Genomic DNA, 27,993 nt, shown 5'->3' with positions numbered 1-27,993 from the left:
TGCTTCAACTATAGTAAAGTTCATGGGAGCACAGTGATCTTCATTCTAGAATTTCCTGCTTGTGTTCTGATTTGAAAAAAATAATTTACTCTCCAATTCTTTTGTTCTAAAGGAAATGAAAAAAGGAGTTAATTATTTTGATCAAATACAATCAAACAGAATGGTTATGTGAAAGAAGAGAAGAATCAAAGCACGGTTAAATCATTCTAGTTAAGTCAAACACAGACTACTTGAAGGCAAAGTGAATTTATATTTATTTGCATTTCAAGAAAGCTCTAGCATAAAAGAAGACTCGCTTCATTGAGAATATGCAGTCCAACTAGAACCTAGGAGTCTAGAAGAAAATAAAAATTCACTCGTTAAAGACAGCAAGTCAAAAAGGGCATCAGATTGCTGTAAGTTGGACTGAGAAAGGATTCAGCGATGCTCTTTGTGCTGCTGTGTGCTCACTGAAGCCAAAGTTCTGACTAAAGAGAATTAACCGAAAAGCTCAGTGTTGATAGTTCACTGACGGGATCAAAATCGATCAAATCTGCCCCTCACAGGAGACTTAACGCTTAATATATTTAATCTCTTTTCAGTATGTCCTCTGGTGGAGAGGAGTCTGCCACATTCGCAGATACTCAGTGGAATAAAGGGTAAAAGACCAAACGAATGAGTAGTGACTCCGCTATAGCAGGGCACCAAAAAAGGTAAAAGTAAAACTCCTCCCAGTTCTAAAATCCCAGGATCTAGATTTTAAAAGTCACGAGGCTGTTTAGAATTGGAGACTCAAGAGTTTAGTTGTTCTCGTTCAGAATCTTGCCAGACTATCAACTCATCAAGTTCAGAGGACAGATAGTCATCAAAGATGAACACCCCAAACACTGATGTCCTGTTAAGCTCATCACCCAGCAGTGAGCCCGGGCACGATGATACTGAACGTCTGTACGGTCACGGGATGACACACTCCAGTTTTCTGGAAGAGAAATGCACCACATGCTTGAAGGTGGCCCTCAGATCACCTGGAAAGCTCCAGAGAGATGCCCAAATTGCACACACACTTCCGGGCCCAGGAAGCCATCTTGATAATTTGGGATCAGCCACTCAGTTGCTACATTTTTGGTTTTGCTTTGCTTCAGCTCGGTTGGCCCACATCCAAAGGGCAAGCACCTGAAACAGACCCAGCTCTGGGCACTTTAGCCCTGTCCTCAACACGAGGCTTTGCTTCCAGTCCCACTCCCAGGTCACCTTCTTGGTTTAGCTCCCCTTTTTTTCAGCCCCAGCCCCACTCTACTCCACATTATCTGGCCTTCGGGAGCAGTCCAGCCCAGCCATCCAGGAGAGCGACCCAGGCAGCCACAGGCCTGCTCCAGAGCTCCCAGCCCACAGGCCCAGCCCAGAGCTAGGCCCAAGTGAGCTTCTCCCAGTGGGAAGCTGCACAAATACACGTGACCGACCAGTGTGAGTGTGAGGTGGCAGTCCGCCAGATTACCATCTGCAACGGCCAAAGGTCTGCAAGTGCTGCGAGAACACCATCTAAGCGTCATCAAGGAGTTTTCTGAAGCAGAGCCAACAGCACAGAGTCAGTGCTGCCACGTTCCCTGAAAGGATCCCCGTGAGGGCGGCTCATATAGAAATGGAGGCAAGGAGCAGGGCGGGTGGGGGGCCAGGGCTGGGATAAGCCAGCTATCAAGTGTGGAGTATTTAAGGAATTTAGTGCAACAATCAGAGCAACAAGGACGAGAAAGTCCCTGAATAATCTGGGTCAGATGTTTAAAATAAGGTCTGATATATAGGCACGAGCTTCATCTTGAAAGATAAGGTGCCTAAGGCATGCCTGGAATTCTTCAGTTATTTCACAATGAGAACCAGTTTCAAGCATAACTAAGAATCATTAGTATTACTCCTGTCGTTTAGAAGCAAGTCTAGAAGACTCGCGATAACACTTCCTGGTTCCTCATTACTGGGAAGTTCCTGCCATAGTCTTTCAGAGGCAACTACACACCACATTGCCAAGACCTACTCAAAATTCACGAGCTGGACTAAAGGCCCAGGAGAACACAGTAGGAATCACTTCTCCTCTCTGAACGGTGCACTGAAACTTCTCCAAGGCACTAGGCGCTACAGAAAAGGACCTAATTACAAAGCAGTTCCATCCTGATGATCATTCGAAGGTGTTTTGATCATTAGGCAAGAAAGAGAGGCTCCTGTCGCTCTTACTCACCTCAGGGCATAAAGAGGATAAAAAAGTTCAGGAACACTGTGAGGACTTCAAAGCGACTTCTAAAATGTACCCAGCATCATCAACAGTTGTCAAGTGTACTCTCCAGAAAGTCCTTACGGTCCGAACACAACTCCACGAGCACACTGGTGGTCTGATCTCCAGGTCATGCCTGATCCTGTCCCTTTTAAGAGTTCGAGGCACTCTTGTCCTATATGCAATACATTCTATGCTAAAAGTTCAACAAAGGAACTTACAGCTCGTGTCATAATGCCACATTTCAAGGAGAGGCCAGGAGATTCATTTGATTCATTTTTTAAAATTCCCACTTAGAGTCCTTCAGGAAATTCCATGATACAGCCCATTGCAGGGTCCAGGCTTCTAATTATGCATAAAACTAAAAATCCAGACCTAAAAAGTGCTGGCCACTCTTCAAAGGGAGCATAACACTCAACATTCAGCCTTCTGCATTAATAAGTTGAAAAAAGCTGACCACCAGCTGAGGCCAAAGGAATCCTATAGACAAAGGTTTCATTGACAATAAAAGCAGGAGCCTTGCACTGTACTCTGTTAGGAAAGCAGAACATGAGCTCATGATATGCTGACAAAACAGAAAATTGAACAGAGAAGGCTGACATTTATTTTAAAAGGCTGAGCTAAAATGCAGGATAGAGACAAAGGAATACATAACTAAGGAAGAATCAATTTCTAAATGACTGCCAGCCTTCAAGTCAATGTAAACATTGTACCTTCCTCTTAAATTATGTTTCTAATGACCTACAAGGATAATCTGAAGGCAGCAGGGGGAAAAAAACCCCTTCTTCCCTTTGTTGGCTTGGTTATGATAGACCACTTAGTTAAACTCTGTTTCTCTTCATCTGTGTGACTTTGAACATGCTTTTTGCCCTTTTTAAATGAATTTTTCATTATATTTTCCTTCTAAATGTGATTACCAACATGGTTAAAGACCCATCTGACACCTACTTTCGATTTCGGTGCCTTCTTCCCCCTCTCCAGGGGTAATCCCTGTTAAATATTGGGTGCTTATCCTTTCAAACCTCTTTTTATGCCTGTATATGAACCTGGAGAAAATGCATGGTATGGTTGCGTATGGACTTTAAAACAAAAATAAAAATACAAACGGGTTTCATTGCAGACATGTCTTTTTCATCTTTATTTTTTTCCTTCAACAATATATTGTGGGACTTAGTCCCACATTAGTACCTACAGACCTACCTCTTTTTCTCTTCTACTATGCATAACTTAATTTATCTAAACCTCTGAAGTATATTTAGGTCGTTCACATCTAAAAGAAACACTTCCTGTTTTCCTCCACAATTTCTGTGCTTGCAACACTTCGGACACCTCATGCGTGCATTTTCCACACCAAGCAATTTTCTAATTCTCAGTTGATACTAACTCAGTTGGGACATTAATTTCCTGGAGTCAGCACAGACCCCAAGGTTAGGGCTCAGTCCCATAAGACTGTCCCCTACTTCAGGCACCAATTGCAAGTCCCAGATGGTCACCAATACTTCTGGACAACTGGCCGTAAGTCAGGGGTTCTCGTGACCTCTTCCTCAGCCTTGATCATTTGCTACCACAGCTCACAGAACTCAGGGAAGTGCTTTACTTCTATTCTCCATTAACTATCAAGGAGACACTGAGGGATAAGGAAGAGAGGCACAGGGCAGTGCGTGGGACGTGGGGGGATGAGGCGTGGAGTTTCGGTGCCTTCTCTGGGAGTGCCACCCTCCCAGCCCCTTGATCTGTTCACCAAACCAAAAGCCCTCCAAATTCCATTGTTTAGGGTTTTTAGGGAGGTTCTACAGGCATGATTGATAAAATCATTAGCCACTGGTGATTGAACTCAATCTCTGGTCCCGGCCAACTCCCCAGAGACTGGGGAGTAGGGGCTGAAAGTGCCAATCTTATAATCATGTGGATGGTTCCCCTGGCGACCAGCGCCCTGCCCCCCATCCTTAGTGAGTTTCCAAAAATCATCTCATTAACATAAACTCAGGTTTGGCTGATCTTGTAAGAATAACAAAAGATGTTCCTTTCACCTTGATGTGCCAGAGCTATTTCAGGAGCAGGGGACAGAAACCAAGTGTCACAAAGGATGTTCCTATCATTCTTATCCTTTAGGACATTACAGGGGTTTCAGGAGCTCTACACCAGGAACTAGAGATGAAGACCAAAATATGTATTTCTTATCATATCACAATATCACAACACCAATTACAAATAATGCTGTGAAAGCATTCCCTAGAACGGCCCCATTATGCACATACATAGGATCTTTGGGATAGATTTTGAAACCTGTAACACACAATTCAACTACTAATGGATAATGCTAAATTACCCTACAAAGTAGTATCAACTTACAGTTCCCACCAGCAGTGTGTGAAAATGCTCCCTCAGGGCCTCCCCAACCCTTGTCACTATCAGTCTCTTTAATTTTCGCCAACATGAGGGCTCAATTTTTTGGAAATCTGTATTTCCCTGAATAATAACAGAGTAAACACCCTCTCGTATATTGACGTCTTCCTCCTTGATTGCTCGCCAATCCTTATTCCTTATCCACATTGCAACGAGGCAGTTGGTCCTGTGTTTGTTTCAAAGGACGTTCTTTAGATAGTATACCAACTTTTTGTTATGTAACATGCAAATATTTTCCCCAGTCTTTTCATTTCAATTTGCATCATTGTATCATAAGAAGTTTCTTTTTAATGAAGTTAAATGTATATATATTTTTTCCTTTATGGCATTCATTTTCCATTCCATGTTCAGGACTTGACCTAGCCAAAAGCCATAAAGATAATTTTCTATATTTTCTTTTAATGTTTTTATAGACTGAGTTATATTTGGGTCTTTAACCATCTTGAATTTGTTTTTGTGAAGTATGATTCTTTTTTTTCAAATGTAAACAGGCAAATTTTTAACTCCTCTGAGCCTCAGTTTCCTTAGCCACAAAACAGGTGTAATATTTACCTCACACATGCTTTACTAAGGTTAAAAAAGATTACGTTTTTAAAGTGCCTGGCAGAGTCCTTTGGTATATAATAAATGTTTGCCACATGGTAGTTGGATCTGAAAATATATTTAATATATACTTAACAAATTTTACAGTTATACAAAATATGTAAGAATGGGGCGCCTAGGTGGCTCAGTGGGTTAAAGCCTGTGCCTTCAGCTCAGGTCATGATCCCACAGGGTCCTGGGATCAAGCCCGTATCGGGCTCTCTGCTCAGCAGGGAGCCTGCTTCCTCCTCTCTCTGCCTGCTTCTCTGCCTACTTGTGATCTCTGTCAAATAAATAAATAAAATCTTTAAAAAAATGTAAGAATGATTTAATAATATATTTAATTAATGTAATATTTAACAACAAGCAGGACCATCAGCTCTGATCATAAAAAATTACCATCGGTCCATACTGGAGAAATTCAGTTTTTATGTAACAACCAACAGGTTAGTTATGTATGGAAATAACAGCTACCTGACATCTTGATTGCTTTCGAAGTAGGAGAGGTACAGAGGAGTTTTAATATTTATAGAGCATTTATTATTTGGCAGGAACTGTTTTAAGCACCGTGTAGGTATTCTTTCAAAGAACCCTCAAAATAATGCTATTAAGGTACTTTTATCTCCATTTTTAAAATGCAGAAATTGAGGCGGAGAGGTTAAGTAACTTTCATGAGGTTGCACAGGCAACTAGTAGTAGAACTAGAATATGAGTCGAGGCAATTTGTGCTCCAGCACAACGCTAAGTGCCTCGGTAAAATCCCAACACGTGGGTATTATTCCCCTAAAAAAGAGACGTCCAGACTCAGAGAGGTAAAGTAACTTGTCCAAAGATCAAAACATTAGGGTAAAATGGGTCTAACTTTAACGATCAAGTCTTTCCACTCTCCACGCCAGTTCCAACTGGAGGAACTCTGACTGCCAAAATGCCTTGTCTATGATCAGCAAACCCTCACCTGAGTGTGTGCCCCAGGCCAGGTCCTCAGCCAGAAGCCAGAGACACAGAAATAAATGCACCACAGATGCCACCTCCAAGTGCACACAATGTATTATAAATTCATAGAAGGAAGAAGCCTAATTCGATTGAGCACAGGATGGGGTGAGGCTGGCAAGAGAATACTTTTGGAGGCGGTGATGTCTGGGCTGTTTAAATGAGCCCCAACAAGCAGAGAGGGGAGACCTTTAGCACAAGAAGAGGAGGGGGCCCGGGAGAACACACACTATGAACCACCACTGGATGGCGTCTTAAATAACAATTCTCCAATTCCACAGGAAAATCTTCTCTCAGGAAAAGGTGTCCCGGGAGCAGTGAAGATAGAACAAAAAAGAGGCAGACAGAGAACCGCAGTATTTCAGCCTAGATGAAAACGTGGACTGTACAAAAGCTCATCTGGAACTTGTCCTTAGTCATCTTCAAATACTGATCATGGATCTAAGGGTCCTTCCTCCAATACACTCGCAATATTCCTCATGGCAGGCACGTGATGAAGATGTGATAAAAACTCACCCCACCTAGCCTTCCGCTGGGAAATCCAAGATGTGAAAAAATCAAAATAATTCCTCTCAGGGGCACCTGGGTGGCTCAGTCAGTTAAGTGTCTGCCTTTGGCTCAGGTCATGATCTCAGGGTCCTGGGATCGAGTCCCACATCGGGCTCCCGGCTCAGCGGGGAGACTGCTTCTCCCTCTCCCTCTGCCCCCACCCCCGCTCATGCTCCTTGTTCTCTCTCTCAGATACCTAAATAAAAGATATTGAAAAGAAGAATTCCTCTCAAATTCAGTTTTGTTACAAAGAGTGCTGGATTTGCAATTATAGACTCGTAGACATGATCAGAACCACAGAGATTATCTACTTCAATTCTCTCAATTCGAGATGAGACCGAGTCCAAGAGAAGTAAAATGACTTGCCAGTGAGCTGGTCACACACAGCTGGTAGCACCCACCTGTCTTCAAGAAAGCTCCAGGGAAATAAAATAAAATCTATTTTATTTGAAGCTGTGCATCAATCCCACGTGAGGCAGCACAGGGATAAAAGAAAACAATGATCCTTTAAAGACACAGTTTTCCATGTTGCAAAGCCTCTGTGTGGAGAGGCGTACTTACTTGGTCAGTCTCTCAATGGTCTGCACGTGAACGTTACTATGGGTTTGGGAGAGAACAGCTTCATGCTGAGCACATTTCAAACAAAGGCCACCCACACGGTTAGACATATTAGCAGCGAGAAGAGACTCTTTATGCTTTAGTCGCTCCTTAAGATCTTCACAATTTTTCTGATACTCAGCTAGGTCTTTCCTGAAAAGAAGGGAAAGAAAATTCTAGCAAATGACCATGTACACTACTGTCACCTGTATCACCCCACAGATAACTGCTACTATCACTTCTGGTTGCTTACTTTATGAGATGCTCTGTATACAAAATCTAATTAATTCTTACCACAACCCTGAAATGTGTGATTATCCTAATTGACACTTTGAGTAAAATGAGGCTTGAATATATGAAATAATTAGCCCAAGTTCTTGTAAGATTTTAACACAGATTAGTCTGCCTCTTGATACCAGCTCTTTTCAAAGGCTCCATCTCCATTATGTAATATTATTCACTGACCAAAAATAAAACTCCAAGTACAAATCCTAAGTCATTTCTCTTAATAAAAAGGCCAGGTATCGTAACACAACATCTTTGAGTTGAGGAAAATATCCTATTCCAAGTGTTAACCCTTAAATGTGCATAGTGCCTTAGAAGCTCATGGATTTCATTCATGAGTCATTTATTGTTGCCTAATCTTCTTTAGGAGGAAAGAAAAAACTAAAAGATTATCTAACCACAAAGTTCTATAAAGAGCTATTTCCAAAGCAAGTGGGCTTCTCTCTTCTTCTAGAAAGAAGTTATAGAAAATTTAGCAGTCATAAAGATTTATAAGTAGCAGCTATTAGCTGGGAATATGCAGTTTGCTAAAAAAAAGGGGGGGGTGCTGAGGAAGTGTGTGTGTGTGTATTTACTTTGTTTTACTGTATGAGATAGTCGATGAGGTTCTCCACACTGACTTTTTAGGGATAAAACAACCAGTGTATGGGTTCTATTCCTGCACACACACCCTCCCCCACCCCGCCCTAAGTAAAGCTTTGGTAAAGTCAGCTGGGACAACTGAGCTTCCTTGCACAGACATTCCTTTCCTACTGTATATTATATATATTTTTAAAAACTTCCTAGCTTACAAAGGAGAAGATAGCCCTTAAGTGCTTGGACTACTGAAAGCAGAGACTTTGTCTTCAGCTCAGTCAACTCTGTTGTCAATTCCTATCACACTCGGGGGCTGTAGCTATCTTAACTTGCTATCACAGAAGAGAGGCCAATAATCCAGACGCCTGGCTATCACACACGACCTCCACTCTGGGAAGTGGGGGCTCTCAGGCAGCCTTGAGGAGGGAGGAGAGATCTGCAAGCAATCTAAGGGTTAAAAAAGCTAATCTAACCACTGTCTGAAGTAGGGGGGGGAGCCATTTTGCCCTATGTCCAAGATAATATCTTCAATGTAGTAAGTTTTCTTCTTAAATACCATAAAGAAAAAGTCTGACTTTCAAAGACTTTGTAAAAAGAACTTTGGAAGCACATTCCAAGATCAAAGGGTCTCCATTATTATTTCTGTCAGTTTCAAATTCAAAACCCTTAGGTAGATTTGATTACTTGAAATGGTAAAAAAAAAAAAAAAAAGAAAAAGAAAGAAAGAAAGAAAAAAAGAAAAAAAAAAAAAAAAGAAAAAAGAAAGAGATACCAGAAAGCCAGAGTTTCTGAGAATGGTGGTTTTCTCTCCTTCTTAAAGAAAATGACTCTTTAAATAATCTTAAGGTATACTAAAGGGAAAAGGGAGAAGTAGAAGGTTCAGGGAACAAAGTCTACTTCATTGCAAAGCAGTATTTTAATGTTAAAGATGGCACATTTGACTCTTGAACGAGACAAAATAAGTCACATTGCCATTACTTTAAAAAAATGAAGAATTAGGGCATTTGGGTGGCTCAGTTGGTGAAGCAACTGACTCTTGACTTTGGCTCAGGTCACGATCCCAGGGCTGTGGGACTGAGCCCTGTGTCCAGCTCCATGTTCAGCATGGAATCTGCTTCAGATCCTCTCTCTCCCTCTGCCCCCCCGCCCCGCTTGTCCTCCCTCGTGCTCTCCGTCTCTAAGAAACAAAACAAAAACTGAAGAATCGAAACACAACAGAAATAAAAATATAATAAAGAGAGATAAAAAGCAAGAAAGTAAATATTAGGTCACTTTATATGTTAGGTTTCTTCATTAAAAAATAAAAGTCTCTATAGAAATCCTAAAACTAATCAGGCTAAGGTATAAAGTGTATAAGAGCGTATTAAAAAATGAATGATAATGTGCATGAAAGCCATGAGTTCTGGTTCTAGGTATGACTCTGCTTATGTCTCCAAACAATATGTGGCCTAAAGATTTTATATTTTAGAGCAAATTAGAACTTACTAAAACTATAAAAAGAACTTTAAAGTTTATTTGGTTGAAATATATTTCACAGCCATTTTTTAAAATAAGCTTTAACACCCCCAAAAAATCAATTCCTGCTATCTTTTCCTGCCTACAGTATATAATAAATCACTAATCGTTAATCTATAATCTATAGTCCTTATTGAGACTTCTAAAAAAATGTCAGAAAGTACATGAAACTTTAATGTGTATATAGAAGTCCTCCCCAAACCACAGTTTCCCATTCCATGATTTGAGTTATACAAGGACAACCGAGGTCCAAAAGGAGATGATCCTCCTTCTGACGGACCACTGGAAGGTCAGTGGCAGCCTAACGATGCGTCACAATGCAAACATCATTCCCCCCACTTCATCTCATCACACCACCTCGAGGAGGATCAGTACAGACAAGACAATATCTTGAGACACCACATTCCCATAATCCTTATTACAGTATATTGTTATAACTATTCTATTTTATTATTAGTTATTGCTGTTAATCTCTTACTGTGCCTAATCTCTTACTAAATTAAACTTTACCTTAAGATACATGGTATATATATATACATGAAAAAACAATACATATAAGGTTCAGTACTATCCACAATTTCAGGCATCCGCTGAGGGTCCTGGAACATATCCCGCATAGAGAAAGGAAGACTAGTATATACATATTCTTCACATATAGAAAAATACTCAAACTATTATTGTTACAACTTTAAAAGTTAGATAAAAATATCTATAGAGGGGCTGCCTGGGTGGCTCAGTGGGTTAAGCCTCTGCCTTCAGCTCAGGTCATGATCTCAGGGTCCTGGGATCGAGTCCCACATCGGGCTCTCTGCTAGGCAGGGAGCCTGCTTCCTCCTCTCTCTCTCTCTACTTGTGATCTCTCTCTCTGTCAAATAAATAAAATATTTTTAAAAAAATCTATAGAGGAAAAAAATACTTGTTTGTAATTCGAAAACTAGGAAGTTTATTTTCAGTATTTTATTTTAAAAGCATAATTTCTATCAGAGCAGCTAGTGATTCTTATTTCTATGAGAAAACATAAATATTTCATAACTGATGAAGGGATAAAATTTTTAATTTAGCTCACAGTTCTTTGAAATGGGACTTCATAATTTGATGCCCCTGTTCCTTTGATAACCTGAGGATATTTCTTAACTCGAACATAAAATGTCATCAAGTAATTCTTAAGTTGAGTAGAACTGGCAGGTCAGCAAACATTCAAATATATATATATATATATATATATATATATATATATATTTTAAAGATGTTATTTATTTATTTGACAGAGAGAGATCACAAGTAGACGGAGAGGCAGGCAGAGAGAGAGAGGGAAGCAGACTTCCTGCCGAGCAGAGAGCCCGATGTGGGACTCGATCTCAGGACCCCGAGATCACGACCTGGGCCGAAGGCAGCGGCTTAACCCACTGAGCCACCCAGGCGCCCCAAATATATTTTAAGATCATTGTGCTTTTGCTATAATTTTGCTATAATTTTTGCTATAATTTTTAATGATACTTTACCTCAAAATTTTCAATTGCGATTCCAGGATCTCACCTTTTTCTTCATAAGTAAGTTTTAACCTCTCCTTTAGAAAAGAAAAAAAAAAGTGTACATTTTCTCCATGCTCTGCGCTTCATCAGCAAGTTTTAATTATTATTAACCTCAATTTTTGTCCTTTTACCCAAGAAGAAAAATAATGTGTCCTCTCAAGAAACACTTTCCCTAGTTCACCCAAAATTTTGTACTTTTACTGAGTACCCACTCTTTGTGGACTGAGTCATAAAATGGTTATTACTGCCCTCCCCGTCAATTTTTTTCAAAAATGCATATATTAGATCTTACTTCTAAAAGTATGATTCTGAGAAAAACCTATTTTATTTTATTTTAAAGATTTTATTTATTTGCCAGAGAGAGAGAGAGAGAGAGAGTACACACAAGCAGGCAGAGAGGCTGGCAGAGGCAGCGAGAGAAGCAGACTCCCCGCCGAGCAAGGAGCCCGAAGCAGGACTCGATCCCAGGACCCTGGGATCATGACCTGAGCCAAAGGCAGGGGCTTAACCAACTGAGCCACCCAGGCGTCCCAAGAAAAACCAATTTTAACCTATAAGGTCCATGAGGGCCAGGATCAAACCTTACTGGAATCCCCCACTGTGACTGCTGGGTATTGACATACAATAAATGAGGGCTGGATCAGTGATAAAAGAAAAGTTATAAATCACAATAAATGACAGACCAAATGGATGTCCTAGCTACGAGGGGCTGCTGGCATCCCACTGTTCTTTCATTCAACAAATATTTATAGTGTATCTGAGATGAAGATGTCTTTCACCCAGGAGCTTATATTCTTGGAAGGAATAGAAAAACACGGGACAATTTTGATTATATATAATTCACTCCAGGGAGATATATAGAAGGTATACTGAAATCAGAGATGCAGGAACTTATAATTCAGCTTACGAGAGATGAAGAAGGCTTCCTGGAAGAAGCGTTAATACTTAAAGGATTAACTTCCAACAGCGCACAAGGCGCAGAGGCTGGAGAAAACAAGCTGCCTGTTTGGCCGGGGAGTGGGTCAGTATCCACTCACGGATCCAGTGCTAGATAGAAAAATGGATAGAAACGGGTGAATAGGTGAGAATGGGTCATGAGGAGAAAAAATATACAAGACCTTTACCCAGACAACTCATGAAATCTCCATGTAGCAGAGGCATTGGGTGGACATTGAAAACTTGACCGGATTTGAATCTGAAGTCACTCTGAAGTGCGGAATAGGGAAGACCAATGAGGTGCACTGCATCTATATAGGGAAGAGATATGCCCCTACCCACCCCTACTTGTGCTCTCTTTCTCTCAAATAAATAAACAGAATCTTCAAAAAAATAAATAAATAAATAAATAAAGGACCAGATGATATAATATCATCAAGCTATTTTCAGGACACCTGGGTGGCTCATCCTTTAAGTGTCTGTCTTCATGTCAGGCTATGGTCCTGGGATCGAGTCCTGCCATCAGGCTCTTCTCTCTGCCTGCTGCTACCCCTGCTTGGGCTCTCTCTCTTCCTCTCTCTTTCTGACAAATAAATAAATAAAATCTTTAAAAATAAATAAATAAAGATCTCTTCTCCCCCTGGTGACATAGTTTAAGGACAATCTCAATCAAAGCCTCATAATGGCCTTCTGGAACTTGACAAATTAATTCTAAAATGTATTTGGAAATACAAAAGGCCAGGCCTCTGTCTTCTGCTCAGGTCATGATCACAGGGTCCTGGGATCGAGCCCCACATCGGACTCTCTGCTCAGCGGGGAGCCTGCCTCTCCCTCTCTCTCTCTGCCTGCCTCTCTGCCTACTTGTGATCTCTGTCTGTCCAGTAAACTAAAAAATAAAAATGAAAAATGAAAAAAAATTTTTAAAAAAGACTTATTTATTTTAGAGAGGTGAGGTGAGCAAGCATGAGTGGGAGAGGCAGGAGAGGGAAAGAGAATCTCAAGGAGACTCCAGGCTGAGTGCAGAACCTGACATGGGGCTCGATCTCACAGCCCTGAGAACAGAACCGGAGCCCAAACCAAGAGTCAGACATTCAACCGACTGCACCCCCCACCCAGGTGCCTTCAGGAATGAGACACTCTTAAGGACAAAGTACAATGTTGGAAGATGTGATATGTGGACCACCAGGTATAGACCTCTAACAATCTAGACAGGATGGTAGTAGCACAAAGACCAAAGAAATAAAACACAGAGCCCAGACATATATGTACACCTGATTTATGACAAGGATACAGACAAAGGGCTGTTTTTTTGACAAATGCTACTGGGATATACATACATAAACATGTGGGAAAAGAACAAAATATGATCCCCTATGTAACACGTCATATACAAAATAAAGACTGGTAGATTGTAGATTTAAATGTTAAAAGCAAGAATACAAGAGAATAGCTTTAAGACCTGGGGCAGGGAAACACTTTTGATATAGGATACAGAAAGTACTAAACAATAAAGGGGGAAAACTGTAGATTACATTAAAATTAAGAAATTTTAGGGGCGCCTGGGTGGCTCAGTCATTGAGTGTCTGCCTTCAGCTCGGGTCATGATCTCAGGGTCCTGGGAGCAAGACCCACGTTGGGCTCCATGCTCAGCGGGAAGCCTGCTTCTCCCTCTCCCACTCCCCCGCCTGTGTTCCCTCTCTCACTGTGTCTCTTTCTGTCAAATAAATAAAATCTTAAAAAAAAATTTAAGAAATTTTAGTCATGAAGAATGAAAAAAGAGAGAAAGAAAGAAAACTATCAGGACAATTATAAGGCAAGCCATAGAGTGAGGAAAATATATTTATCAAAGATACAATCAACAAAGGGCTTATATCCAGAATACAAAAAGAAGTTTAAAAAAAAAGTCAAATAACTCAAAATAATGGGTAGGATTTTGAACACATAGTAGGACACTGATAAATACATGAAAAGAGATTCAATCTCAGGAGTAATCAGAGAAATGCAAATGACAATCACAATGAGACAGCACTACAAGCCCACTAGAAAAACGGACAATAAAATATGTCAGTGGGAATATGGACCAATGGTATCACTCCTGTACTGCTGTACAAGTGTAAGCTGATAAAAACCACCCGAAAAGCTCACCCTAACCGCTCAATCTGAACATACACATATCCCAAGACTGACAATTCCACTCTGAGGTACACACCCGACGTAAATGCGTGTCATGCACACCAACAGACATCTGAAAGAATGTCCATAGCAGCAATATTCACAATAGCCCCAAACAGGACACGACACAAAAATCCATCAATGGTAGAAAGGATAAATGAATTGTAGTGTATATATACAGTATATACACCAGTGAAAACGAACAAAGTTCTGCCATATGCAATAATGGGTAAAAATCTAACAAATGGAAGGTTGAACAAAATAAGCCAGACACAAAAAAATACACATACTGTAAATTTTAAAAGGGCAAAAACGCTAAATTTAATGGCATGTGTATTTTCCACAATAGAAAAAGTACAAAAAAGTAGATGCATAAGAGAAAAGCAGCCAAATTCTCACCAGTTCTAGCTTCCATTTCTCAGCCTCACCAGCCGATGGACCTTTGACTGCATCTGCATTGCCCTGGGAGAATCGCCTCTTGGCACCTTCATTCATCCCAGAGCCGTCACCTGTTGTAACCCAAGAATTCTGCAGGTTTCCCTAAAATAAAATGTAGGAATAATTACAACCGGCATTTAGCTTTAAGTCAACACGCATGTTTCACAAATGGACACTGATTCTCATCTGTGATGGAACGAATTCAAGAGCAGATGCTTCCAAGCTACACATCAAAATGATTTTACGTTTTCAGGCTATTAGGGTCATATTCCACAAGTGTTACAAAGTCAGATTCCTACGGGCACAGGCAATAACGTAAATGAGCAAAGAGGGCTGCCTGCCAGTATTTCAGCAAATGAACTCCTCTCTTACTTCTCTGGAGACATACATTCTTAAAACACACAGCCCTCTCCTGGTCTCATTTTCCACCTTTCCCTATTGGGCTTCAGGCTCAGTGGGGAGTCTGTTTGAGATTCCCCTCCCTCTCCCACTGCCCGCCCCCCACATTACTCTTTCATGCATTCTTCTCGCTCTCTAAAATAAATAATCTTTTAAAAGAGGAAACTGAGTCACACTGAGTGACTTGTAAGAGTCACAGAGGTAGGAAGTAGCTAATAAGCAGCAGAGCCAAGATGCGAACCTTGGCAATCTAGTTCCCCAGTCCATGCCCCAAACCACTATGCTCTCCTGCCGTTTCAGAAAAATGTTTATCTTCAATAAGAAAAATAGTGCATGGAGATAAACGGCACTGACACCTAGCCTTCATGTCAGGGACTCACAAAGGAGGGATAGGGACATGACAAATGATCCAGAACTTGCAGCCACGACTCAGCTCCAGGCAACTTTTGCCATGAGTGAATGCAAACTCAGATCATAAAAAAAAATCTTCTGATTTTTTAAAAGATAAGCCAGATGTCTGGTTTTTCATTTGAAACACTGTTAAATACTGGTTCATAGTTTGTCAAACAAACCAAACATGCCTATAGACCACATCTGATATGTACCCCTTGTGTCTGTACCTCCGGGAGGGACCCTCTCAACATTCAGTGAACTATGCAGCCCAAAGATCTGGGTAATTTGCGTGTACAAGGACTGAAATATTAATAATATCATTCAACAAACAATCACTGAACTCTTGCTAAGGACCAAAGGATATTGTAGTACTCACAAGAGAGGACAGGTCCCAAACACAGAACTATACTGCAGTGTCATATCATACCAGAATGAGCTAAACTCATTCATCCCAAGTAGTATTCTGACGGCCTATTCCATATTCTTCTGGAAGTTCAGTTTAATGCAAATATTTGTGTATGATACTTCCTATGGTTAGGCACTGTGCTAAGAGCTTGGAGGGTCACAATGAGCAAGACCAATCTTATCCTCAAGACAAACTCCTAAGCAGATAATTTCAATTTAATAAGGTAAGTGCTAGGCCAGAGATGTGCACGGGGAACTATGTAAAAAGAAAGGAGGGGCACTAAGAACAACCAGAGATTCAAGGAAGGTTTTCTGGGGACGTGTTGACACTGGTGTGGTATCTTGGATAAGAAAGAGTGAGCTAGATGAGAAGAGCATGCCAGAAAGAAAACATTACAGGGAAAGTAACAGACGTGTGAAAAAGTCTGGTGCCTACAGGAGACTCACACAACTCAGAATTACTAAATATTGAAGCACAAAACAAAGGATATCAAAATGTTAAGCTAGAGAGTCAAATAAGGGTCTAGAAAACATGGTATAACAAGTTTGAACTTGATTTTGTAGGTAAGGACAAATTGCTCAAGATCTGAGTGCATTCAAAGTTGCCTTAGAGAATTATGAAGAACAGGAGCACTAATTTCCTGTAATGAAATTGGAAAAAGTACATACACCACAGATCGCTGACTTATGATATAAAATAATGTCATTCTTTGAAAAGAACTGATAGTCTAATTGGAACGTCCTTTCACAGATAACATTTAGGAATGTGAATGGTATTTGACCAAAATTTTAAAAATCTAATTACATTTACATCCCTGGAGATCACTGAAAACCTGATTTCTTAATTGAGGGGAGTGATGATAGTGAGGGGATGAAAGTAGACAGGGAAAGAAATGACTCGGAAATGTTCTGCTTTTAAAAAAATCTCCTAGAGGGGTGCCTGGGTGGCTCTGTGGGTTAAAGCCTATGCCTTCAGCTCAGGTCATGATCCCAAGGTCCTGGGATCGAGCCCCACGTTGGGCTCTCTGCTCGGCAGCGAGCCTGCTTCCTCCTCTCTGCCTGCCTCTCTGCCTACTTGTGATCTCCATCTGTCAAATAAATAGATAAAATCTTAAAATAAATAAATAAATAAACCTCCTAGATCTTTTGAATGCTTATGCATGCCAAAATTTCTTTCTTTCTCTCTCTTTCTTTCTTTCTTCCTTCCTTTTTTAAGATTAATTTATCTGAGGGCAGGGAGGGGGCAAAGTGAGTCACAAGCAGACTCCATATAGAGCACAGAGCCCAACTTGGGGCTCGATCCCACAACTCAGAGGTCATGATCTGAGCTGAATCCAAGAGCTGGACATTCAACAGACTATGCCACCCAGGTACCCTCCAAATTTCTAATAAATAGCATATTTAATATTATTATAATTGTTTGAACTCAGGAGAAAAGCTCTCCATGAAGAGAAATTTCATGGAATGATAAAAAATGAAGATGGAAATGGTGGTAGTTTTTAAAAAATAACCTGTGTGTTTCTTCAACCACTGGGTCATAAAGTAGGCTAAGTGCTAAACATCATGTAGGCTTCCATCCAAGTCTAAGGCTAAAATTCAGGAACAATAAAGAGGACATTCCCCTCTTCTGGGGATAATCTTCTATCCCATGGCAAACAAAGGTAGTTTGGTTCAATAGTGACAAGCTATTCCTAACTTATGCAGAAAGACAGTATAACTCAAGGCTAGACAGATGGATGTGGGAGTCAGACAGCCCCATGTTTGAATCCTAGCTTTGCCATTTTCTAGCTCTGTGACATTAGCAGTCTTGCTCTGTTTACTTAACCACGCTGTACCTTAATTTACTCACCTGAAAAGAGAATAACACCTGCCTTCCTTTGCTACTATAAACCTGAAATAATTGAATATAAATAAAGTACTTGACAGAGTGGCTGCCACATCATAACATGTAGTCATCAGTAAATATTAATCATGACTATCTAACTATTTTAATTATTTTTCAAAAGAAGGCATTAAGAAATACTGAAAATCTATACTCAAATCCACCAACAGCTTTGGCAAGATCTACCATCAGCATGGTAATAGGCTCAGTAAAAAAGAGTTCAGGAAAAAAAAAAAGATAATGCCTCTTGATGTGTTTGTATTTAAGATATTCTGAAAAGTTTCATTTACATTAAAATTCTGAACAGGGTGTACCAAGCATACGTTGCTGAAATGCCTCAATTCACCTACACAAGCAAAAAGCAACAGTAGTAATTCCATAACAACAAAATAACACATTAGACCAACATTAAAATAGATATGGAGATCTCCTAACCCATGTGCAACAATCATTTTGATTGTTTGCATTATGTTTTAGTTCATGTGAATTTAAAAAAAAAGAAAAAAAAAAAAGAAACACTCTACAACTTTGTTTTTTCCATAACTATGGCTGTAAATTTCTTCAGCAAGTTTCCTTTGTTCCTAAGGCAAAGCATGTGTGCTTGTACGTTGCTTCCTTCCCCTTCTGCGTTACTCACTTCTCTCGCCCTCTGGTTCACTTCTCTGCCTAATTTCCTTTCTCACTTCACTTCCCCTTCTTCCACTTCTTTGTCATTGTACAAATACCAACGTCTATGAATAATCGAGTCACTGTTTGCTAAGTGACTGCTTATTTGGAAGAAAAGCAAAAGAATATATTTTTAAAACGAGCTACTTCCAAGTACTTTTTATATGGCTCTATCGTCTTCAAACGGACATTAAAATAATAAGCAACTAAGATGGAATTTTTAAATTCTAACATTGATAATAAATAATAATATAAATATTCAGAAAACACTCTTCTGGTGAAGGGAGAGAAGCTGGACACAAACTGAAATATACTGCAGAAAAATCAACTGAAATACAGAGAAGCCCAATTTGCCATTCAGATTTAACACAATCAGCTACTTCTAAATAGGAAATTCTAACAGAGAACTCAAGGATTACAAATGAGACATAGGTCAGGTCAATAAAAAAACACTTCAAAATAAAACATTAGAGAACACCTAGGTAAAACATGGAGACAACTGATTTACCAAATGACAACCAGGTCAAAGTCACCAAACCCATTATAAAGTAAAGCCGCAGGAGGCAAGTATTAACACTTCCTCATGGAACACTGAGTTTGTTTCAAAAGGCAAAACAAGCTATGATTAACAGTGTCCTATAGCAAAAGAGTAAATAACATTTTTAAGGCAATAGTATCTCTGACCAGTCACAAGGAGATACTAAATTTAAACACTACTTAAATGTCATCACAAGAATTTTGTGCCGTACAGTTATGGACATCACGGACTCCACTGTTCTTCAAAATGTGGCACGTGGATTAAAAAAAATGTGGTGCAGTCATACTAGAATCTTTTAGGCAACTTGTTAAAAATTCGTGTTTTTAACTCAAGAACTCAACCCAAGAACTCAACCTCAATGAATCAGACTCTCAGGGGAGGAGAGCTCAGGAATTGTATGGCCAGCAAGTATCCCAAGTGATTGTTACTCATATTAAAGATTAAGAACAGGGGCGCCTGGGTGGCTCAGTGGGTTAAGCCCCTGCCTTCAGCTCAGGTCATAATCCCAGAGTCCTGGGATCAAGCCCCACATTGGGCTCTCTGCTCAGTGGGGAGCCTGCTTCCCCCTCTCTCTCTGCCTGCCTCTCTGCCTACTTGTGATTTCTCTCTGTTTGTCAAATAAATAAATAAAATATTAAAAAAAAAAAAAAAGATTAAGAACAGCTAGGGCACCTGGGTGGCTCAGTGGGTTAAAGCCTCTGCCTTGGGCTCAGGTCATGGTCTCAGGGTCCTGGGATCGAGCCCCGCATCGGGGTCTCTGCTCAGTAGGGAGCCTGCTTCCTCCTCTCTCTCTCTGCCTGCCTCTCTGCCTACTTGAGATCTCTATCAAGTAAATAAATAAAATCTTTTTTAAAAAAAAGATTAAGAACAGCTAATATAGGTGAATCTTCTCAAACTGCCAATAATCAGAGGACACAAGAGGTAAAGTCACATTTGAAAGCCACATAACATTACTCGTGTAACACCCAGCTTGTCAGGGACGACGGGAAACGAACATGCTGATCCCGGGACCTGGGCCCGCACTCTCTCTGCTGCCCCATGGTGCCAATTAGACTTATTAGGATGCAGAGGGCAAGGAAAATTTCGAGACCTACAACAGAAATCTAAGCTACAGTTACAAAGTTTCTGGATTTAACCAAGTCCTTCCTTACATGATCTGCTTCCTACTTTGAACTTGCTCTTTCCGTATGGGCAAAACGTGCGCAGCAGGTGCGTTCGGAGAGGAAATCAGCACAGATACTCAGTGTCCCTGCGTCCCTGTGTCTGAGGGGTCACTCCACCATGTGAATTTAACTTCCGAGGCCCCAAGTGAGTCACAGCACAGTTCATTTGCCAAACGTCAAGTCAAGAATTTCAGCAGTTTGGAAGGCTGGGGGAGAGGGTAGGATGGAACATTCAAACTAAAATATAATTTATGGTTTGAAAAAAAGTGCTCACAGATGCATCCAGAAGTGTTTGTTCCCTCATTGCTTCCTGTTGTCTCTGAGATTTCAGCTCTTGTTGGAGCCTTTCATTTTCAAGCACAACTACTTGAACCCTATTTTTCATTCCAGAGAGTTCCTCCTGTAAAAGCGGAAACAAAAATACCAACTACATTAAGCATTTTGAAGCAGTTTAATCGCTGATTACTACGTGATCCAACATGATACAAAGCACGGGAAACACGCTCTCCATCCACTTTCTGAAATATTGTAATTACAGTTAGACAAATAAAGCAACTCAAACATGAGCTAACAAACAAAAAGAAGACTGGGGAATATAGTAAAAAGTCTGCTAATGGCCACATCACAGACATGTGTGGTTATGACAGTTTTTTTGGTAGGCTACTGGAAAGACTTAATTAAAGGGGTTATCTAAAAGACTTTTAAGAATAAGGTAGACTTGGGGCGCCTGGGTGGCTCAGTGGGTTAAGCCTCTGCCTTCAGCTCAGGTCATGGTCCCAAGGTCCTGGGATCATGACCAGAGCCAAAGGCAGAGGACCAACCCACTGAGCCACCCAGGCACCCCGAATAACATAGACTTTTAAACAATAAAGTGAGATATATTATTATTCCTGCTCAAATGCCAACAACTTGATGAACCTAACAGAGGGTTAAAGGGACAACAGAGGATTCTGAGACAGGCATGGAAACAGAGTATTTATCCACAACTGGTAGCCAGATGGAAGGAAATTATGACTGAGACAGTTAGTGGAGAGTTCTAAAAGAGTGCTTTCCTGGCTTTGCAAGCATCAGATAAGGGATTATAATACATAACAATTAGAATAGCTATCGAACGGCATCTCACTCTCTGAAAAAAGGTAAAAAAAAAATCAATACATTGATGGCACAATACTTCATTACCAGTGTAATGAAAAACGATTAAGCAATATATGCAAGTTCCATTTCAATCATTTTATCCAGAAAAAAGCCAAAACTCAAGTCTATAATTGAAAACTTTATTTTAAAAAAAAATATCGCAGGCTTCCAATTTTGGGAGTGGAATCTAATGAGCTTGGAAGACATCATTCGCAAGAGAAAAGCTGAACACACCAAAAAATAAACCACCCTTCTTTTTTGTTGTTTTTTTTTTTTAAAGATTGTATTTATTTATTTATTTATTTGTCAGAGAGAGAGAGAGAGAGTAGCACAAGCAGGCAGAGTGGCAGGCAGAGGCAGAGAGAGAAGCAGGCTCCCCACTGAGCAAGGAGTCCCACGTAGGGCTCGATCCCAGGACCCTGGAATCATGACCTCAGCCAAAGGCAGTGGCTTAACCGACTAAGCCGCCCAGGTGTCCCACAACCACTCTTCTTAAATCCGTAAGAGAACTGAGGTCACAGGGAAAAGTGCCATCCCCCAAACTGGAGAGACAGGCAGGTGTTCCTGAGAATCACAACCTACCCGAGCAGCCAGGGGAACTAGTGCTGGCAAGGAAAAGGTAAAATGTAATTGGAAGCTCAGGGTTGACAAGTTTGAGGGTTAAATACTCCAGAAGGACCATCTTAAGGGGCTTCCTACACTTCTGTGAGTTTTATCTCTAGGGATACTACCAGGTTCTTACAGCAAAGACTAGAGAAAAATCCCTTCAAGCTTCCTCTTGGGCATTTCCTCTTTGAGCATTTAAAAATGCCCAAAGCATTTCTGTTCTTAAAAAGGCCTGCCTCAAGAGAAAATATTTTACCAGAGCCTAAATAGCTGGGGTTTTTCACGACATAGCTGCTCTGCCTTCAGGAAGGGAAGGGAAGGGAAGGGAAATACCCAATTCCAGCTCCCTGCGGCCTTCCCACCTCACTTCCCGTGACAGGGTGACTGAGAAGCAATTGTGAAGGTCAAAGTTAACCGGCACAGGCTCCCTAAAAGACTGAGACCTAGTCATAGGACTATAAAATGCTTCCCCTACTCCCACACCCACCACCGGGGGGGAGACATAAAGCAGGCACTAAAGGAAATTTAGCCTCTGACAACTGCAGTAACACCAAACAGTAAACACAGCCTAAGTTCTACCACAATAAACATAGTATCACACACTAAACAGTTTCTTTTACCCACCACCTCGTGGCCAGCATTCAGCACAAAATTAGAAAGCACACTAAAAGACTTAAAGCACAGTTTAAAGAGACAAAGCAAGCACAGAACCAGACTTGAATATGGCAGCAATGCTAGAATTATCAGATTGGGAGTTTAAAGTAATTATAATTAATATGTTAAAACATCTAATGAAAAAGTGGACCGCACAAAAGGACCGACAGGAAATATAAGCAGAAATGGAAACTTTAAGAAAGATTCAAAGTGCTGGAAATGAAAAGCACCATAATAAAAATGATGAATGCCTTTGATGGGCTCATGAATAGACTGACACAACCAAGAAAAGAATCAGGGACTTAAAGAACTGCCAATAGAAATTTCCCAAACTAAAATGCAAGGAGAAAAAAGAATGAAAAAGAACAGAATATCTAAGAAATGTGGGACAATTATAAAAGGTGACAAAAAGAGAAAGGACAAGAAGGAATATTTGAAGCAATAAGGACTGAGAATTTTCCAAAATCATAACCACCAAACCACAGACCCAGGAAGCCCAGAGAACACCAAGCACTATAAAATAAACCAAAAAAATCTATACTAGATCATAGTCAAACTGCAGAAAATCAAAGACAAAGGATGGATGGATGGATGGATGGATGGATGGATGGATGGATGGGTGGATGGATGGATGGATGGGTGGGTGGATGGATGGATGGATGGACCGATGGATGGATGAATGGATGGACGGACGGACAGATGGATGGATGGATGGATGAATGGATGGATGGATGGATGGAAGGGGAAGAAGACCAGCCTGGACACAACAGGTAAGACAGGGGAGGAGACTGCAGAAGCAGACGCAGGAATGAGGACACTGAGACGTTTAATGGCAATAGGGAGGCAGAGAGAAGTGCTGGTCAGAAGGAGCAGATGCAGAGTCTCACATGCCTTGGACACGACAGTTCAGGTGACAGTTACCATAGAAGAGGGGACATGTTAGAGGTAAGCAAGCCAAAGGATGTTGGGACTATGGTGTTGCGTGATTAACAATATGATGTAGAAACGTTTCAGGGTGATCAAAGGAGGTAGGCAGAGGGCGGTATGGACTGAACGTACCCCTCCAAAATTCATGTGTTGAAACCTAAGCCCCAATGCGATGGTATGCAGGTATGTGGCTTCTGGGAGGTGATTAGATCCTTAGGATGGAGTCCTCATGAGTAGGATTAGTGCCTTTTATAAAAGAGTCCCAGAGAGCTCCCACACCCCCTCGGCCATGTAAGGCTACACAGGAAGAAGATGGCCATCTGTGAACCAGAAAGCATGCCCTCACCAGACACCAGCTCTGCTGGTGCCTTCATCCTGGACTCCCCAACCCCGGCACTGAGAGAAATAAATGTCTGCTGTTGAAGCCAATCAGGCTATGGCATTTTTGTTACAGTAGCCTGAGCAGACGATGACGAGTGGGGAAAGGGTCAGACACTAATGTTCTTAAAAAGTGTCAAATTGCTATTTCATAAACCCAGAACTATTTCATAAACCCAAGTAATAACATGGGTGAGTTTCTTTAAAAAAAAAAAAAAAAAACAGTGTCAAATAGTGACACTGTGACAAATAATGATTGAGAGTTTATATTGATTAAAATTAGGGAGAGGAGAGACCATGACGATTTTAAAGAGGCCTGGTCACTAACAGAGAGGATAGAAGGAAGGCCTGGAACTGGCAGTCAGGAGTGGAGGGAATGCTGATTCCTCCATCGCAGCTGTTTGAGATGACGTGAGAGCAAAGGGCCTTCACTGGAGGGCTCGAGAGTCCCAGTGTCATAGAGGGACAAGAGTTCTGCACAAATGAACAACCAGGAGTGTCTGAGGAGACAAAGCCTATGAGGGAGTTTGGTCAGAATGGACCTAAGTTACAGATGCACCAGGACAACAGTCATGGAAGCCGTGAAGGTCGGGGTCTGGGAAGAGTCAGGGAGGAACTGGGTAGAGACCAATGGACAAGAGAGTGACTGAGGAGCTGAATACAGGGGTCAAGAGCCCGATACCTTAATAAATACTGATGCTACCATACGGCGTAGACCAAAGCTATCTGATGGAATCTGTGACAACAGAAATGTTCTACATCCGCACTGCCCTGTACAGCGATCAGCTACTTGGGAGTGTGGCTGGTGTGTCTACGGGAAACGCACAGCAGCCTCAGTCAGTGGACTCTGGTGCAGCCCCCAACACAGCAATGAATCAACAAGAACCTCCTACCATTCAGTGCTCGCCACACCGCCTGGTCACAAAGTGCTACTGATTACCGTCGTTATTGTTCAGCGTGTATGACTTAGCATCCACAGGGCCAGACCCATTCATAGCCAAGGATGCTGTCTGATACACATGCATCATCTGTTATCTGTGGCGTGCCTGGATGTTCTCAACATTCCCCAGGCTCAGGGGGGAAAACTTTTGTCGGCCGTCACACACGGACCCATACGCATGGTGTCAGGTTTTCACAGCATTCAAAATCATCAGCAAATGAAGAGATGAGGCACGTAAGCCTCTCCAAAGGAGACTTCAACCAGTAAATCTGTTTCATTTTGCAAAGTCAACATTAACAGATTGGTATTCACTCTGTGTGTTCGGAAGAAAGAGTTTAGTCATGGAAGAGGAACCATGGAAATACTTGGAAAAGAAAAGAAGGAAAGAAAAAGAAAAGAAAAGAAAAGAAAAGAAGGAAAAGAAAAGAAGGCGCGCTTCGGCGTGCCGTCATTTTGGTCTTCTGAGACTTGCCTTGGTTTTCTCGAAGTTGGCCTCCTCGGTCATGTGCATAGCTTGTTTCACCTGCTCATAAGCCCTGGCTTCTCTCTGCTGCATATCTGACAAGCTGCTCCTGACAGAGACCAGCGCAGACATTAAGTCATCCCTTTCCCTGTGGGCAAGAGAACATTTGAACAAGAAATGGTCAAGCGATCGTGTATTCCTAAGTCATGAAGAGAAAGGCATTCACACAACGTGGAAGAAGAGCCAGGGTGGGCCGGCTCGGCATGTCGTGAAGCATGCCGGGAGAAAGGCCCTCTGTCCTCCCTTGGTGAGGGGCAGGCAGAGCCGCCAGAAAGGCTGGGCATCCATGGCAGGGCTGCATCTGCCTGGGACAATGACCTATTATGGGGAGGACAGCCCCACTGTGGGCCGCAGAGTAGAGCCCAGAAAACAGGAAGTTGGTTGAAAAATTAGAGGGGTGGGGGACTGGGGGAAAAAGGAATAGGACAGAGAGGGTGGGAACTCAACTTCAAAGTGGAAGTTAACATCTCCAGGGACTACTAAGGCCTTGTCTACACTGCTGACTCTCCCCCACCCCATTTGTCTGAACAAATAGGTCCTTTCCTGTTTGTCTTCCTCCACAACCCCCTTTTCCTCCCTTCTCTTTCAATTAAATTTTTTGCCCTCCTTATGAACACATTTCTTCTTTCAGTGGGTAGGACTGCTAAATCCCTCAACTACCCTGGTCACGCAGAGAACAGTCAGGATTTAACAAAATCTCTTCCTGCTGGCTTTGATCGCTGCTCGGCCCCACACCCTTGTCAGCAATTCTCAGAAGTCCTCTAAGCTAACCATTTCTTGGGGACAGATGCAACCAGATGCCAAAACACTCTGGCGTGTAAACTAGCAAAGATCCAACCTCATGGGTTAAATAAATCCCGTAGAAGATTTTAGGATATTTGGAATTTATCCATTGGATAAAAATGGTCAGTAGACCAAAGAGAAAATGAGGTGGGGAACTTTCTATGCACACAAAGCAAAAAAACCTGTAAGCTGGATGGTTCTGCTGCTATTCCACACTTTGTTAAAGAGTTCAAGTTCTAAACTGTGGTTTCAAATTCAGTTCAAGTAACTGCCTGCAGTTTCCTTTTTTTTGCCAAGTCCTAAACTACCAGGAAAGAGCCAACTCTGATTTTTTTTTTTTAAGTTTAGCAAGCTTGAAGGAGGAATAATCTCAAAGGTTATAATCTCTGAGTTTGAGTTGCTTTTAGAATTAACCACTGACTGGATTTGAAAAAAATGAGAAAAAAAATTTTTTTTTAAGATTTTATTTATTTGACAGAGAGAAAGAGAGCATAAGCAGGGGAAGCAGCAGGCAGAGGAAGAGGGAGAAACAGGCTTTCCTGCTGAGCAAGGAGCTGGATGTGGGGCTCCATCCTAGGACCCTGAGCCAAAGGCAGATGCTTAATTGAGCCACCCAGGAGCTCCTAAAAAAAGCTCTTAAGGATAAAATGATTTAAAATATTTGTGGTATTTGGAAAGCACTCATATTTTAAGAAATATGTAATACTGAACAAAGTTACAATTATTAGCAGTTTCATAAAAGCCCGTTTTGTTTAAAAAAAAAAAAAAGATTTGCTTCAACTATAGTAAAGTTCATGGGAGCACAGTGATCTTCATTCTAGAATTTCCTGCTTGTGTTCTGATTTGAAAAAAATAATTTACTCTCCAATTCTTTTGTTCTAAAGGAAATGAAAAAAGGAGTTAATTATTTTGATCAAATACAATCAAACAGAATGGTTATGTGAAAGAAGAGAAGAATCAAAGCACGGTTAAATCATTCTAGTTAAGTCAAACACAGACTACTTGAAGGCAAAGTGAATTTATATTTATTTGCATTTCAAGAAAGCTCTAGCATAAAAGAAGACTCGCTTCATTGAGAATATGCAGTCCAACTAGAACCTAGGAGTCTAGAAGAAAATAAAAATTCACTCGTTAAAGACAGCAAGTCAAAAAGGGCATCAGATTGCTGTAAGTTGGACTGAGAAAGGATTCAGCGATGCTCTTTGTGCTGCTGTGTGCTCACTGAAGCCAAAGTTCTGACTAAAGAGAATTAACCGAAAAGCTCAGTGTTGATAGTTCACTGACGGGATCAAAATCGATCAAATCTGCCCCTCACAGGAGACTTAACGCTTAATATATTTAATCTCTTTTCAGTATGTCCTCTGGTGGAGAGGAGTCTGCCACATTCGCAGATACTCAGTGGAATAAAGGGTAAAAGACCAAACGAATGAGTAGTGACTCCGCTATAGCAGGGCACCAAAAAAGGTAAAAGTAAAACTCCTCCCAGTTCTAAAATCCCAGGATCTAGATTTTAAAAGTCACGAGGCTGTTTAGAATTGGAGACTCAAGAGTTTAGTTGTTCTCGTTCAGAATCTTGCCAGACTATCAACTCATCAAGTTCAGAGGACAGATAGTCATCAAAGATGAACACCCCAAACACTGATGTCCTGTTAAGCTCATCACCCAGCAGTGAGCCCGGGCACGATGATACTGAACGTCTGTACGGTCACGGGATGACACACTCCAGTTTTCTGGAAGAGAAATGCACCACATGCTTGAAGGTGGCCCTCAGATCACCTGGAAAGC

At 41.2% G+C, this 27,993-nt stretch overlaps 1 protein-coding gene across 1 annotated transcript in view; it reads right to left on the bottom strand.

Annotated features, from left to right (window-relative positions):
- The window catches only part of LOC111150884 (serologically defined colon cancer antigen 8), a 259,368-nt gene that overhangs the window by 178,307 nt on the left and 53,068 nt on the right, over positions 1 to 27,993 (bottom strand). Inside the window, exon 9 of the mRNA XM_022508562.1 lies at positions 25,375 to 25,513. Coding sequence (XP_022364270.1) covers positions 25,375 to 25,513 — 139 coding nt within the window. The remainder of the gene's footprint in view (positions 1 to 25,374; positions 25,514 to 27,993) is intronic.

This window comes from Enhydra lutris, unplaced genomic scaffold, assembly GCF_002288905.1.
Source record: "Enhydra lutris kenyoni isolate GAN:26980312 unplaced genomic scaffold, ASM228890v2 scaffoldscaffold24, whole genome shotgun sequence".
NCBI lineage: Eukaryota > Metazoa > Chordata > Mammalia > Carnivora > Mustelidae > Enhydra > Enhydra lutris.
This window is presented reverse-complemented; position numbering and strand designations above follow the sequence as displayed.